The sequence below is a fragment of the Bos indicus genome, chromosome X (genome assembly GCF_029378745.1).
Source record: "Bos indicus isolate NIAB-ARS_2022 breed Sahiwal x Tharparkar chromosome X, NIAB-ARS_B.indTharparkar_mat_pri_1.0, whole genome shotgun sequence".
In the NCBI taxonomy this organism is placed as follows: domain Eukaryota; kingdom Metazoa; phylum Chordata; class Mammalia; order Artiodactyla; family Bovidae; genus Bos; species Bos indicus.
Genome location: NC_091789.1, coordinates 18,232,943 through 18,248,367, shown reverse-complemented (window position 1 = coordinate 18,248,367; position 15,425 = coordinate 18,232,943). Strand labels below are relative to the sequence as shown.

Here is a 15,425-nt window from a genome sequence, read left to right as displayed (position 1 = left end):
TGCATTTCTTGGCTAGATAGCTGGAGAATAAGAGTAAATGGTACAGATGTTGTATCTCCACATATGGATTCAACAGGAACTAGAAACCATTCTGGAAAAAACAATTTGTCTTAATTGCAAAAAGACTTTCAAATTATAAAAACCTTATATGCTGGCAAATGTCTTGATGTAAAAGAGATAAACATGTTCATGCAGAATGGCTTTTCTCTCCAATTCTTATGGCTGACGTGATAATCTTGGAAAGTGGACTATGGCAGCAAGAACACAGAAACTAGCCACCTGTACCCTTCTTTTTTGTGGCTTCCCATCCTTTCAAGACTCTGACGCACCTGGCCACCTATATATTCACACCTTACATCCAAGCCTCTTCTCTTCATGGTTTTCTTTGGGGCAAGCATGAGATACAGACTGGAACCTGCCTTAAAAGGACCTATGGACCAGCACTCTTGCCTTTCATTACTTTCAATGGATATTGACCCACTTCTCACCTAGGAATCTAGATGAAAAAGAGCCAGGGCAAACAGACTCACAAGATAAAACGCCTTAAAAAGTGAATTGTGCTTAGTTGCTCAGTTGTGTCCAACTCTTCGTGATCCCATGGACTGTAGTCCACCAGACTCCTCTGTCCATAGGAATTCTCCAATCAAGAATACTGGAGTGGGTTGCCATGCCTTCCTCCAGGGGATTCTGCCATATGGCAGGTGGATTCTTTACCATATGAGCCACCAGGGAAGCCCAAAAAGTCAATTAGGGAAGCTGATTATCTAGTTTTCACACAGTTTACCTACTTACATGAAACTCTTCACTTTTTGTCTTTCTTTCTGATTTATGCCCTTTTAATTGCTTAGATAAATCTACACAGGGAAAAGTAAAGAAGAAAACCAAAACCTGGAATTTTGGTTACTCAGTAATATTTCATGTAAAAATGATATAATGGAAGGGCCAAAACTAAGGGTAAAAAGGAGACTTAAAAATTATTTCAAAATTTAACATATAAATGCTACTCTAGTCCTAGGCCCTATGTAAATTATGCAAACCTGGCTCAAAAGTTCTCTCCTTCTGCCACTATTACTCAAGGCTGGATGCCCACAGCCTCAAAATTTAGGCTGCAGAACACCTTTCCTAAGGAACTTCCCTGGCAGTCCAATGGCTAAGACTCTGCTATATCACTGCCAAGGGAGCGGGTTCAATCCCTGGTTGGGGAGTGTCAAAAAAGAAAAGAAAAAAAAAAAAAAACCTTCCCTAAGGTAAAACTCTTTACATCTTCTCTAGCATGTTTTAGTTATGCAACATCACTGTATAGCAAGCAGTGATACAGCATTATCCATTTATACTGCTGGTAAAAATACAAATAAGATAATGACTTGTCTAAAGTTACATAATGTATCAGTGGCAGCTATTAGCAAAACAGGCCTCATGAATTCTCAACCCAGTAGGCTTTTCATTAGCCTACAATGTTAGCAGGGTCTTATTATTACTTATGAACAATAACTACAACAGGGCTGCCATTTTTAAAATCTTAACTATGTGCAGGCACCATGCTAGGTCCTCTACAGTTTCTTTTTAATTCTCACAATATCCCTGGGAGGCAGGGACTGTCGTTATATCCTTTAGGCAGGTGAAGAAAACACGGCTTAGAGAAGTAAAGAACTTGTGCAGAGTCACCCAGCTAGTCGGTAAGAGAGCTGGGATTCAAATCCCCGTCTGTTACTACAGCTTGTGGTCTTAACCTCCAGTACTGTTCTACTCCCTAGATCAAGGAATAAGCTTAGTTATGTATAACTCAGTAGGGCAAAAAAATTAACTCCCTACATCTTGCCATTAAAAATTAATCAAGACAATTTATAATAGTGAAATCTGTACAAAGTTCTGATGCTGTCTGCACAAAGGGGAAATTTTACCTAATTTAAGTAAATTAAATCTCCACTGAATTTAGCAATACTGATAGATGTATGTTGCTGCTTCTTATAAAAATAGGCATCGCATTTGTTAGTAACACAGTAACCTCAGGGACCAAAACTGCTCCCGTTCTGACTAGAGCAGCCGCATAGAATAACAACAATGCTAACAAGTCAGGGTGTAGACACGTTTTCCATGAATATTCATCAAGCCAAGGAAAAAACAATGGGTGATAAGGGTTACAGTACTACTAGTTTCGAGTTAGTAGTATTCTGTCTTTGTATCCAAATTGGTTTTTAAGGACTAGGAAATAAAAACATACTGCTCTGGTTCTCAAAACTCAGCAAGCACAGTAACATAAAGAAATCTAAAACCACCAAATGAAAAAAAGATCACATTTTTTTTTTTAATGGAGCATTCTAGTGTTATCTGCAGTTTTGGGGCTGGGAAAGATAAACGTTGTCATGGTTAAGGTCTCACTGCAACAACAACAAAAATGTCTGGCCTCTGAATTCCCAGTTCTGCCTATAGTGACTCTAGAGTTTAAGACTATGCGAAGGGTTGACTCATTGGAAAAGACTCTGATGCTGGGAGAGATTGGGGGCAGGAGGAGAAGGAGACGACAGAGGATGAGATGGCTGGATGCCATCACTGACTTGATGGACCTGAGTCTCAGTGAACTCCGGGAGTTGGTGATGAACAGGGAGGCCTGGCGTGCTGCGATTCATGGGGTCGCAAAGAGTCGGACACAACTGAGCGACTGATCTGATCTGATCTGATCCTAAAAACAAATCTCAAATGTTCTCTTTGAACTTCTTCATACTGCTTTTATTTTTAAACTATAGAAAACTGACTACTTTTCAAAATAGATTATTCCCGATATCAAAATGAGAGCCCTCCTTCCCATCAAGATTCTTTATGAGTATGAGATTACTCAGTGTCTAAGGACATAGATATATGTTCTGCCAAACCCATCTTTAAAATAAACACTTGATAGTGATTCAATAAAGAGCTCAGAAGAGAAAAATAACCAAAGAAGAAGAAATTATTTCAATGTAAACTATAATGTATCAAATACCACTTGAGACAATACTACTTTTCCACCAGAACAATACAGTATCTTGCCAAACTGGTTACTTGGTAGCGAAGACAACTGCAGGAACATTACACTGGTGAAGTTTCAGAAAAACTGTAAAATTCACCAAAAGTTATCCAAAGTCATAAATACTGTGTTGTATAACTGAATCACAGTAAAATATGCTGTTCAGACACTGGTAACATTTTCTTGTTGAAAGGGTTCTGTCATCTTCATTTGTAATGATCACAATTACTTTATCATGGAAAGTAAAAACATTTCAGAATTTTAATTTTAAAAATAAGCTTGAATGATGACTTTAACATAAAACATTCAAATTAAGCAAACTGCTTGTTTCTAAGTCAACACAGCTCGCAAAAAGATTTTAATACTTTTGGGGGAAAAAAAAGATAAATATACATATTGATTTACTCCTTTTTTGTTCATTGGCAGACAAATTAAAACTAGCCTTGCAGTTTGCTGATTTGGGGGGAAAAATAAGACTGCAATTTAAAAAAAATTACACTCAGTTAATAAGGCAATACACTTTAAAATAAGCAATTTCCTCCTTAATGAGCTTAAAATAAGTTTTATTCTCAAGAGGCAGAAATAGCAACTTACCAGCTTCGTGCCTCTTTTAATTTCCTTTTGGACATCTTCAATAGAAAATCCACCAAGACTTTCGTTATCAGAGTGTGATGAAACCAAAGCAGATGAGAACAGCTATAAATTACATTTAAAAGAAATTAAGGTTCATATAAAAAGAAATTACAGTGAAACGTAATTTATAGTGAATAAGATGCTAAATTTAAAAGGAAATAGTAAAGTAAAAATGACACAACATTAGTGAGGAACCATTTAGCCGTTTAACTGGTTTTGTTGTTGTTCTGTTTAGTATTCAGGAATATTCATTGTTAAGATTCTCCCGGTTTCAGGTCTCCTGGTTGCCGCGAGCATACTTACCATACACTTATGGTGTGCTGCCACCTTCTGGTTTTCAGATATTAGTAACTGTCCACATTCCTTGTCTCTATTTGACTTACAAAAGCCACATTTGCGCTGTCTTGTAGGCCCTTTTTTCTGTTCAACAGAGCTTGACATGATTTTTAAATTGCCTTTAGAATGCCACTTTATGCCTCAAGAAAAGCTACAGAGGATAAGAAGGGCAACAAAATGGTTAATTTGTTTTAAAAATCAATTTATACATTCATGTAAATTGTTTCATATTTGACCTAGGTTTTAATATGTGTAATTAAAAATAGCTACTTAGTATAGACAAATGAACATTGAAACCTCTGTAATTTTAAAAAGTGTACTATCTATGCATAAAGATAAATTAATGAAGTAACTGGGAAAAATCAAACTGCTCTCAATTAAGGGACATGTGAAATAATTAGAACTACTTCTGCATGGATAAATAAAACATGAACAATGTGTGAAATTAAAATAGTCATCTGCTGACATAATTAATGAAAAATATTTTTCATGTATACCGGGGTGCCCCTTCAAGGAGACAAAGAATTATATATCTAAGAGCAGAGCAAAAACCATTGAGAACTACACAATATCCAGAGTGAACAGAACTCTTTAATTGCACAATTCTGTAAAGTTCACATATTGATAATCCAACAAATGAGAAATAAATTTTATATAACCATGACTTTGGAACACTTATTTTTAAAATTTGAGTTCTTTTCAAGTTTAAAAAAATCATTTATACATCTTTATTAGTTTTTGCTACTGTATTCCTTTTGCAAGTAAAGGAAAACTTAAGTTTTACCGCAGTCTATTAAAAAACACAGACTTTAAGAACCAATCATTTATAAAAACAACTATGTTATCTGACTCTGAGATTTACTCCAAAAGTCTGCTTATTAAAGTTACAAACTGACAGTGGTGTTCTATATGCAGTAACTTTCATACTTAAATTAGTAATACTGTATAAAGGGTGGGAAATTTTTCTGAATGAGCCTTCAATTTAGTCAAAATTATAATTATAGGTAGTATAGTCAAACAAAAAAAGGGAAGAAAAGTTCTAACATGGAAGGTTTCAGATTTAGATCATCAGTCTCAACATGGATTCTTCAGAAGAACAAAAACAAATGTAAAATCAGTTACTTGAATTGTGCCGTTTTCCCAAATCAAAAGAACTAAGTAGCTCAGGACCTAGGTTACCATAACACACATTTCAACCAATAAAATCTCAATTTTTTATCTTAAAACTGACTAAATTCTTTCCATTCTTTCATATATTTGGACCTTTTCATAAAATGCTGAAAACATGGACTCACTAACACTACACAGTGTCTTTCTGAGGAGCGCTTGTTCACCAACAGAGCGGCAGCAGCTGGATGCCAGCAAGGTGGTAGCTGCAAACCATGCAGTGCTTCACAATATAAAAACACAAATACTGAAAAGTGAACATAAAGTCACAAAGAAACAGGTCTTCTCATCAATTTTTATCTAGGATTTTCGGTGTAACGAAACTTCACAGGCCTTGACAGTCTCTACATTGATGGGTTTAACAAACTCTTAACGCTATCAACAATTTTAAATACCTCCCCCTTTCAAATGGCATCGGATACTTTACAACAGTACTGTATTCACAGCACTGGCTATAAACTGTGAAACTGATTGAAAACAGGCAGCAAATACTTTTAGGATTAAAGAAAAAAAAAAGAACATAACAGAGAAACAAAAGAAACAAAAGGGGAAGTGTGTTTGCATTTGCTCAGGCAAATATGTGTTCAGTTGCTTTATCAAGAATATAGCTGCCAACATCTTTAGAATTAAACATGCAAAACACCAAAATTCATAAATAGCACCAGAATTTGCTACTTGGAGTTCTAAATTAGCTTTCTTTACTACTGTGCAATGAACAGTAAACACTCTGAAAGCACTGTAATGTATTCAGCATTTTTTCCGGTCATCCTTGGCCAGTTGAAAGGATGGCACCACTACAAATCCAATCTATACAGACATCTTAATGTGTAATTTCTGTACAACCCCAGCATAAGCTATAAAATCAGCTTAAGATAAATTCCTAGATTAGAAAATTCTTTATTCTTAAAATTAATTCTGAAAATGGTGTCCCTAAAATCTACCCATATTGAATTCTACCTCTTTCCGTTTATAAACAGATAAATGTCTCATCCTAATTTTGATATCTACTTTACTAGATATCAAAGACCCCAAAATCTAAAAGAGAAAAAAAAGTACACTTTATTTTGCATTCAAAAATATTCTAGTGTATCTTTTCTATAATCAGTTTAAATATAATTTGTTAAGTGAACAGAAACGCACACAAAAGTGCACCAAACCAATTAAAAACTTTCCCCAACGTGCAATGACTAAATGGATTTTTCCACTAAAATTCAAATAATGCATCTGTGCATATCTTGCTAATTTTTTTAACAACCTCCTTGTAAAACATGAAGTGGAGAACATCATGGAAACAATGACTCCTAGCAAAAAATGTCTTTATCATAAAAATATAGATTTTTATCTAATACTGTCACATTTGTGGTTTCTACTTAAGGAGAAAAAGGGCATTCCAAGGACCAATATTAAGTTCATAATGATCCATACAATACATGGCATTTTAGTTCTAGTCTAAAAGGTTTTTCCGGGCATGCAGAGATCAAACTTTGATGCTTTCGCCCAACAATGAGACCTTTTCCTTAAAAGAAATACAGCATTATGAATAATGTTATAAAGCACAAATAAATAGGCAAAGATGCCTGAGAAACATTGTCTGAAAAAATAGAAAAGCCTGTTTAGTTAGGCTGAAGCAATCAGTGCATTTCTGATTTTCCAAGATGCTGTAAAGCACCAAGCTGGCAATAACCTGAAACATCAAGGAGAGCCTTCAAGAACCAACTCGAGAGCTCATTCAATGTCTGGTATCTGAAAGACCATTTTCATAGAAAAACAAAACAAAAACTGCAGTTCCGGAAGATCAAACAATTCCACACGCAAGCAAGTTGAAATATACAGATCAAATATATATATAAACATGATCCAAGAAGCAGTATTTCTATCAGTTACACTGGAGAGAAATTAACGAGTAAGAGACGAACCGGAAGGGCACCTGAATTTGGTTGCACGATATTGTTACATGCTTCGCACTGTTTTTGCGGTTATTCAAAAGGAAACTGAAGGAATTTTCCAGTTGTTTCAAACCCAAGGGTAGAGAAAGAATTTGAACTGTATGAAGAAGACCTGATATTACGTAGTAAGCCGATGAAAAGAAAAAGCATTTGAAAAATAAAGGATTTTTCAACTTCCACGCAGAATATCGAAACGAAGAAATTTCAAAAGAATGCCGAGCTGCTCGTCCATATAATAAAGGATGGTACACAGAACGTACCGGATCCTCTCCGTTATTTATTCCTCAGTACAAACTAGACTCCAAGATCTCCCTCTAATCAAGCGCTAGATAAACTCGCAAAACTATCTTCCACTAAAATACTTTAGCAGGTTCCTTTCGGTCGTGAAGTCAGGGTCCCCTAATTGTCCTTTTCCAATCCTCCTGGATCCAGGAAAAGATCACCCTACCACTTTCTTGAACCCTCCTCCCCCCAGGAGTTCGCCCTCTAATAGTCTTCGTTTCGTATCTCAGTTTCACCCCCAATTCCCCCCACCCCGGAGTTTTTCCTCATTCCGAAAGGCTAACCTTCTTGTCATCCTAACAATTTTTCCTCTCACTCTTCCCAAACTGCGAGTCCCCCTCCTCCCCAAATATGTCCTAAGCGATGGGAAAGACTAAAAATTCCCTGTATTTTGTCCTCCTTAAATGTCGCGCCCCCTCCCCCGAAGTCTAGGCTTAAGCCTAACGTCTCCCTCCGCTCCTCCGAAGCACTTTTCTCAGCAGCCTCTTTGCCAAGCGCCTTCAATGAGTGGCGCTTCTGGGGTCCCTGACAATAAAGCGAGACCACCAAGAGTCCCCCTTAACAACGGGCAGGGGCGGCGGCCTGGCCACCGCCATCCTCCTTGTCTTTCCCCGCTGGGCAGAGAATGGGGGGCCCCAGGGTACCGTGGGGACTCACCGGCGGGGCCCAGAGGCGAAGGGAAGGGGAGAAGCGCCAATAAGGGGAAAGAGAAAGAAGTCGATCTCGGTTCTCCGGCAGCGCCTGGGAGCGGGGCTCTGTCGCCGGAGGTTGTTTCCTTTCATTCGAGGAGAGACGGGCTCGCGGAGCGCCCTTACGTCGCCCCCCTCGCACGCAACGACACACTGAGCGTTAATACGTCTCGAGCGCGCCGCGGGCCCTGATTGGCCGCAGAGGGGACAGCTGAAGCCGCCCAGCCAGGACGCATGTGTAGAAGCCACCCCCAGGATGGATCCAGGCAGCAGGCCCCACCTCCTGCTCGCGCGCGTACCTTCTATTCTCCGGTCCACCGCTTAGCCAAGTGTTTGGGGGCAGAATCCTAGGAGATGAAGAAAGAGATTTAAAGATATCGCTGTGGGTTGGGCGGAGAAGGGACTGGGCTGGGACTAGAAACCGTTGACCAGGGGCCCTGGGTAACCAGTTTTCAACAGTGATTCAAGTGGGTAGGCCTTATCCCTTGCACTTGTTCACTGAGGCCTTTTCACATCCATTATTTCATTGTACTCTCGTGGCATCTCTTTCAGGTCCTCCATTCTCTCATTTTACTGCCAGGAAAAACTGAGAACCTGGTAGTGGAGTCAGTCTGCCTGGATTTCAGTCTGTGGGCCAATCATGTTTCACCTCTGTGCCTTAAATTTGTGTGTATCTTTAAAATGGGGATAAAAATAGTAGCTCACGGGTTTATTGTGAGGTAGAAATAAGATAATGCCAGTAAACCGTGTATTAGGGCCCCTGACGTATACCAGGCCCTGTGTAAGTTATGAGATTTTCACAATCCGAAAAGATAAGTGATTTTCTTCATAATTCGCACAGGTAAACCCAACACCTAAACTGAGCACTTTTCCCCTTTAATGAATGACGCCAGACTGCGTGGGTTTGAAACTCAGCTCCCCCCACTTCTAGTTCAATGACCTTGAGCACATTGTATTACCTCTGTCCCTCAGTTTCGAGACATCGAAAATGGAGATCACAGTGGTATCTATCTCGTAGGGTAGTTAAGAGAAATGGATTGAGATGTGTAAATCACATAGAATGATGCTTGCACACATAGTATGCCATGCTGCTGCTGCTGCTAAGTCGCTTCAGTCGTGTCCGACTCTGTGCGACCCCATAGACGGCAGCCCACCAGGCTCCCGGGTCCCTGGGATTCTCCAGGCAAGAACACTGGAGTGGGTTGCCATTTCCTTCTCCAATGCATGCAAGTAAAAAGTGAAAGTGAAGTCGCTCAGTCGTATCCGACTCTCAGCGACCCCATGGACTGCAGCCCACCAGTCAGTGGGAGTTTCCAGGCAAGAGTACTGGAGTGGGGTGCCATTGCCTTCTCCGTAGTATGCCATAAGGGTCAGCTTTTGTTATTTTCCTCCTGGGCTCACAGACTGCTAACTAGTGGTTTAAAAGAACAACAACAACAAAAAGCCTTAATAAACCGATGAAAATTTAAAGATCTCCTTCAGGTAGCTATTTTTCCCGTCTAAAAAATAAAGAGGGGAGCAGTGGATTTCCATTGTTTTGATCCGCTACCGTTTCGATGCTGTTTCACCATTTTTTTTTTTTTCCGACCTCAATGTCAACATTAGATTGTAATCCTCAAGAAAACGGGAACCGCATTTGATGTAACACTGTATCCCGTTTGAAAGTGTTAGTCGCGCAGTCCTGTCCGACTCTTTGGGATTGCATGGACTTACGCCTGTCAGGCTCCTCTGTCCGTGGGATTTTACAGGCAAGAACACGGGAGTGGGTTGCTATTTTCTTCTCCAGGGGATCTTCCTGACCCAGGAATCGAACCCGTGTTTCCTGTGTTGCAGACGGATTCTTTACCCTCTGAAGTGAGTGAATGAGTGAGTGAAGTCGCTCAGTCGTGTCCGACTCATTGCGACCCCATGGACTGTAGCCCATCAGGCTCCTCCATCCATGGGATTCTCCAGGCAAGAGTACTAGAGTGGGGGGTGCTATTTCCTTACCCTCTGAACATGTACCCAATAAGGGTAGACAAAGCAGGACCCTTTGCCCTTTCATCCAGGCCCTGTACCCTTGAAAGGGAGAAACTAGAGATTTACATAAGATCCAGAATGTGTATTCCAAATATTTACAGCGTGTTTGAAAACAGGTTCTCCCCCCACCCCAACCCCTAGCATCATTTCCCACCAACTTCACACACTTACTGATGTGAGGATGAGACTGATGATTGTGTAAGTGACAAAATGTAGTGCCTGTGCAGTATGTCATCATTTTAGATTTCCTCACAAATCCCCATATTTTGCTCTCTTTTATTCATTCTCTCATCCATGCATTCCTTCTAACACCATTTGATTGAGTAAACATCTGCACAGCTACTAAGTTCCAAACACAAGAAGAGACATAGATCAACTCAATCCCTGACCTTGAACTCATGGTCTAAAAAGGGAGACAGACAAGCAAACAAAAACATTATGATGTGAAATATGCTGTATTAGGTGTGTGCCTGGTACAGATATCCTCTATTATGTACAAAGTATTATGCTAAGGCACAACGCAACTGTGAATAAGACACAGTCTTTGCCCTCAACTCTTTACAGGGTACCAAGGTTAAGATGAATAGCTGCGATAGGGATGGACTATAGCAAGTGCCTTTACAGTGGAAAGGAAGTGCAAGGAGAGTTCAGGAGAAGAAGAGATCAGTGACCCCAGTTAGTTTCAGGTCCCAGGTCTGGTAACTAGTTCCAGTTAGCCTGACTGATCCATGCAACCTGTTATTTCAAGGGCTACAGAAAGGAGTCAGATGGTGGTAACTTGCTTTTAACAATGCCTGAGGATGGAACATCAGATCTCTTAATCTCTTACTGATTCACCAGCACACTCCCACCCAATACTCTTTCTTTTCCTTTCACTTTTTCTTCAGGCTCTAGGTCTGGTTTTTTGTACCTGATTCTCAGCAAAGTCTTTAACTTCCTGACTTATTTAGTGTAGGGCTATCTGAGCCACGCTACTTTATCTTGTACACCCATCCTCTCTGGCTTCCTTCAAGATGCAGAGAGAGAATCGTCCTTCCTGCTTTTTAAAGTTAAAGCTGTAGGTTTAATCACATTGTTTCTGTACTCTGGAGGAACTGATTCCCTACTTATTTTCTGCTTCAGCAGCATCAATTGCCCTGCTCTCATTTACCTTCACTGCCAGACTCTACCTTCACTGGTAGACTGTGTTATTTCTCTCAAATTGCTTTCCCATCACTCATTCAGCAAGCATTTGCAGGTATTTTCTATATGCCAGGTATTATGCCAGACATTGCATGTTTGAAACGGAGTAAGACACAGCTCCTGCCTTCAAGGAATTCTCAGTCTAATGAGAAAGACAGAATTTCTTTCTGTCTGTAGGTGAAATGCTACAATAGAATTACATACCTCCAAGATTTATGGACTCTGTCCAGTGGAGCAGGAAATACATCCCTGCAGAGGAAATGTTTTGAGTTGAGTCTTAAAAGACAGGTCCTGGTCTAGAAAAATCTGGATCCCGTCTTCATGACTCTTCTGTCTTCATTCTTTACATCTTTGTTTCATTTGACTCTTAGGCCATTTACTTGTTCTGAAACGTTCACCTTCCTTGTCTTGTAAGGGACTCTGACTCTGGCTTTCTGGCTGTTATTTCAGTCTCTTTTGTAGGTTTCCCTTCTTCTCTTTTTAAATGCAGGCTTCTGCCTAGACAGAATCCTGTACCCTCCCCTGGTCTACTGTTCTATAAGCCCATGTGTGTGCTAAGTTGCTTCAGTCATGTCCAACTCTTTGCAAGCCTGTGGACTGCAGCCTGCCAGCCTTCTCTGTTCCATGGGATTCTCCAGGCAGGAATACTGGAGTGAGTTGCCATTTCCTTCTCCAGGGGCTCTTCCCAACCCAGGGATTGAAACTGCATCTTTTATGTCTCCTGTACTGGCAGGCAGCTTCTTTACCACTAGCGCCACCTGGGTTGAACCCAGGTTTCCCGCATTGCAGGCAGATTCTTTACCAGCTGAACCACAAGGGAAGCTCCAACCCAGGAATTGAACTTGGGTCTCATGCATTGCAGGCAGATTCTTTACCATCTGAGCTATCAGGGAAGCCCTGTATCAGCCCAGCCGGTCTTAAACTTTGGAGGTGAGAATTATCTGAGGAGTTTGTTAAAAATGCAGAATTTCTGGCACCCCTCCTCTGAGGATTCTGAAGGTTTGGGTCCAGGAATCTGTGTTCTTAAACTGGCCAGATAGCCTGATGTGGATATTCTGGGGATCACACATTAAGAAACTTCCCTGCATTCTTTTTTTGTAGAACAGATACTATCTCTTGACTTCCACTAACTTGTAAACAACCATTTAGCAACTGCGCTTGCTCTGCTTACATCAGCCCTGTCCTTGAGCTTAAATCACTAAGTCCAATATAAGCAAATTCATCCTCTCCAGCAACTACAAAGTACTTTTTCTTCCATCTTCAGTTTTTTGTGTAAGATACCACTAGCATTTCTGCTCCTGCCTAAACCAAAGGCTAAATTCGCCTAGTGCCATGACCTCCCTTCTAGCTGTAATCAACACCAGTGGATTATGCATTCATTCATTAAGTACCTATTGATTACCTACTACATTGTTAGATAAATATGGACATGGTCCATCTGGGTCGAGTGGGGGAGACAGACAGTAATCAATTAATCACATAAACCAGTGTAAAATTATAATTATGACAAATTTTGCACAATTTGTTCAAAAAAGCAAATGTCCCTTATATGAAACTTAAGTCTATTTGCATTTTGTATATTGGATACATATTTTTTTATTCTTTATTTTTAAAGTGGATGGATTAAGCATTTGAAATGTTTCTGTGAAAAAAATACAATGCTATGTATTTGTGTGAGATGAGTCAGAAGACCTGAGTTTGAATTGCTGGCCTGCCACTAACTAGCAGAGTTACCTCAGGTTATTCATTTGGCTTTGTTTACACATCAGTCAGATGAGATTACTGTTACTTGAAAAATTGATTGCAGGTTACTTGCAAGATTACTGTTACTTGCAAGGACAGATAATGAGGTACAAGAGTGTTCTTGCCCAATAAATATGAAGGACAATTTTGTATCCCTGAACTGCCATATCATCTGCTTGATCTACCTGCTGACATAGGCTCCCAGCACTTGGCCACTATACTCTTCTACGCTCAAGCGTCTGTCTACAATGCAGGAGACCCGGGTTCGATCCCTGGGTCGGGAAGATCCCCTGGAGAAGGCAATGGCACCCCACTCCAGTACTCTTGCCTGGAAAATCCCATGGACGGAGGAGCCTGGTAGGCTGCAGTCCATGGGGTCGCAAAGAGTCGGACACGACTGAGCGCCTTCACTTTTCACTTTCACTTTTCACTCTTCTACTTAGTTTTTGTTGTTGTTGTTATTGTTTCAACTTCCACTTAGTGTGTTGATGAGCCTTTATAATATTGTTAACTCTCTCCACCCTATGGAGCTATTCTGGTACCGAAGTGAGGAGATGGGGGCCTTGAGGGCCTTGAGGGCCCCCATCCTTGAGGAATTCCCCATTCCTTGAGGGAATTTGTATAGATCTCTTTCCCTAGTTTAGCAATTTGAAGCTGAATGTGGAGAATGGGCAATGGAAAAGAGAGTAGAAAATGAAGAATGGGAAAGAGACTGTAATGAAGAACGGGAAGAAGTGAAATTGGAATGGGATGACATCATCTCAAGAGTTTGTTAATAATACAGCAGACCAAGCCCCTACCCCAATAATTCTGGCATAGGTATGAAATGAGGCCCAGCAACTATATTTTTAGCAAGCTCCCCAGGTAAAAAACTGTGATAGATATAAAAGTTTGAGAACAACTGACCTATAGCCATCAAGCTGAAAGCAAGAAAAAAAACACAAACACTTATCACTTGGGCAATTCATCAGTTTCACCTGACTGCCCAAGAGATTTCATTCTGATAAATATCATTCTTACACATAGATGTTAGTGAGGACACGTGCTTATAACTGGCTTTGCCATTGGGTCCCAGGTGATCTTGAACATTGTGGTTCTGTGGCCGGCCCTATTTTGGCTGTTGGCTAAGTAGCATGATCAGACAAGTCTACACTAATCGCACATATTATAATAATGTTTTAAAACAAGAAGAATTGTATATGAATAAGATTTGTGGGGAGCTAACATTCACAATGAGATATAGTCTGAGCCAGGAGACAAAAAACAAATGGTATGGACAAAAATCCTGGTTTCAGGTTAACTTTTCAGTGCCTTAATTTCCTCATCTGTACACTGAAGATGATGGAAGTGCCTGTCTCAAGGATCTGGCACAGTTCCTGGCCCACAGAACTCAATAAACATTAGAGCTAGCTTTATGGGCAGCAGTATGGAGTGTTCCACTTAATGAGCAGCTGTAGTAGTCTTCAGTGTTTCTGATAAGTGGAATGGAGAGACAAAAGACTTTTGTTTCTTTCTTTTTGCTGTATTTGCTTCCTACAACTCCTTTGACAGTTTTCTTGGACTTGCTAGGACCTAGCAGCCTTCAAACTCTGGTTCAGTTGTCAGCCCTTAGCTTCCCGAAGCTTTAATTACCCTTCCACTGGGTGAAGCTCCCACCCTCTGTTTCCACAGCATCCTGGCCAGACCTTGAGCTCGTCATTTTCCACCTTGTATTGGAGTTATTGTACTTCTGTCTCTTCCACTAGACAGTGAGCTCTTGGGGAGAACAGGCCATGTCCTATTCATTTTTCTACCCTTAGCACCTAGCACAGTGCTTGCCCCATAAATGTTTACTGAACTTTCTCAGAGGAACATGTTAGGGAGCCAATGGTTACTACTTTGGGAAGACTTTTTCCTGTCTGAGACTGCTGTCTTTATTATTTTATTTATTTATTTGGCTGCACTGGGTCTTAGTTGGGGCATGCAGATCTTTAGTTGTGACATGTGGGATCTAGCTTCCTGACCAGGGATTGAACCCAGGGCCCCTGCATTGGGAGTGCAGTCTGCCGCTGGACCACCAGAGAAGTCTCTGATTCTGCTATCTTGTACTCTGTGCCTTGGCTCCTACACCTTTCTGTTGTGCTGAGAATCATTCAATGCAATTTAGCAATTAATTATATATTGTATACACTATACTATTTTAATTGCTTCATATGTTAATCTACCGCTTATTTCCTCTTCCCTCGGGCATTAAGAGAAGACAGGGCTATAAATGGGAAGTGGATAATCTAGCTGGAAGCCACACCCAGTTGTCAGTCAGGCCTGCTTATTGAATGCCCAGGATACTGTGGATGATACTATCAATCACCAGAGGTGAATGCAAATGAAAAAGTAGCATAATTTACCACAAGTGCCTAGAACACTTAGGCACTCAGTATTTGTTAAATG

The 15,425-nt window shown here is 40.4% G+C and overlaps 1 protein-coding gene across 4 annotated transcripts in view; it reads right to left on the bottom strand.

Moving 5' to 3' along the window:
• The window catches only part of PHF6 (PHD finger protein 6), a 48,855-nt gene extending 40,657 nt beyond the window's left edge, over positions 1-8,198 (bottom strand). For 2 of the 4 annotated variants that reach the window (XM_070783890.1, XM_070783889.1), the window contains exons 1-3: positions 8,023-8,198; positions 3,938-4,121; positions 3,596-3,697 (exon numbers count right to left, since the gene is read on the bottom strand). In XM_070783890.1, the coding sequence (XP_070639991.1) occupies positions 3,596-3,697; positions 3,938-4,075 (240 nt within the window). In that variant the 5' untranslated portion in view covers positions 4,076-4,121; positions 8,023-8,198. The remainder of the gene's footprint in view (positions 1-3,595; positions 3,698-3,937; positions 4,122-8,022) is intronic. The other 2 variants (XM_070783891.1, XM_070783892.1) reach the window with 2 other exon arrangements.
• Between the last annotated feature and the right edge of the window lie 7,227 nt (positions 8,199-15,425).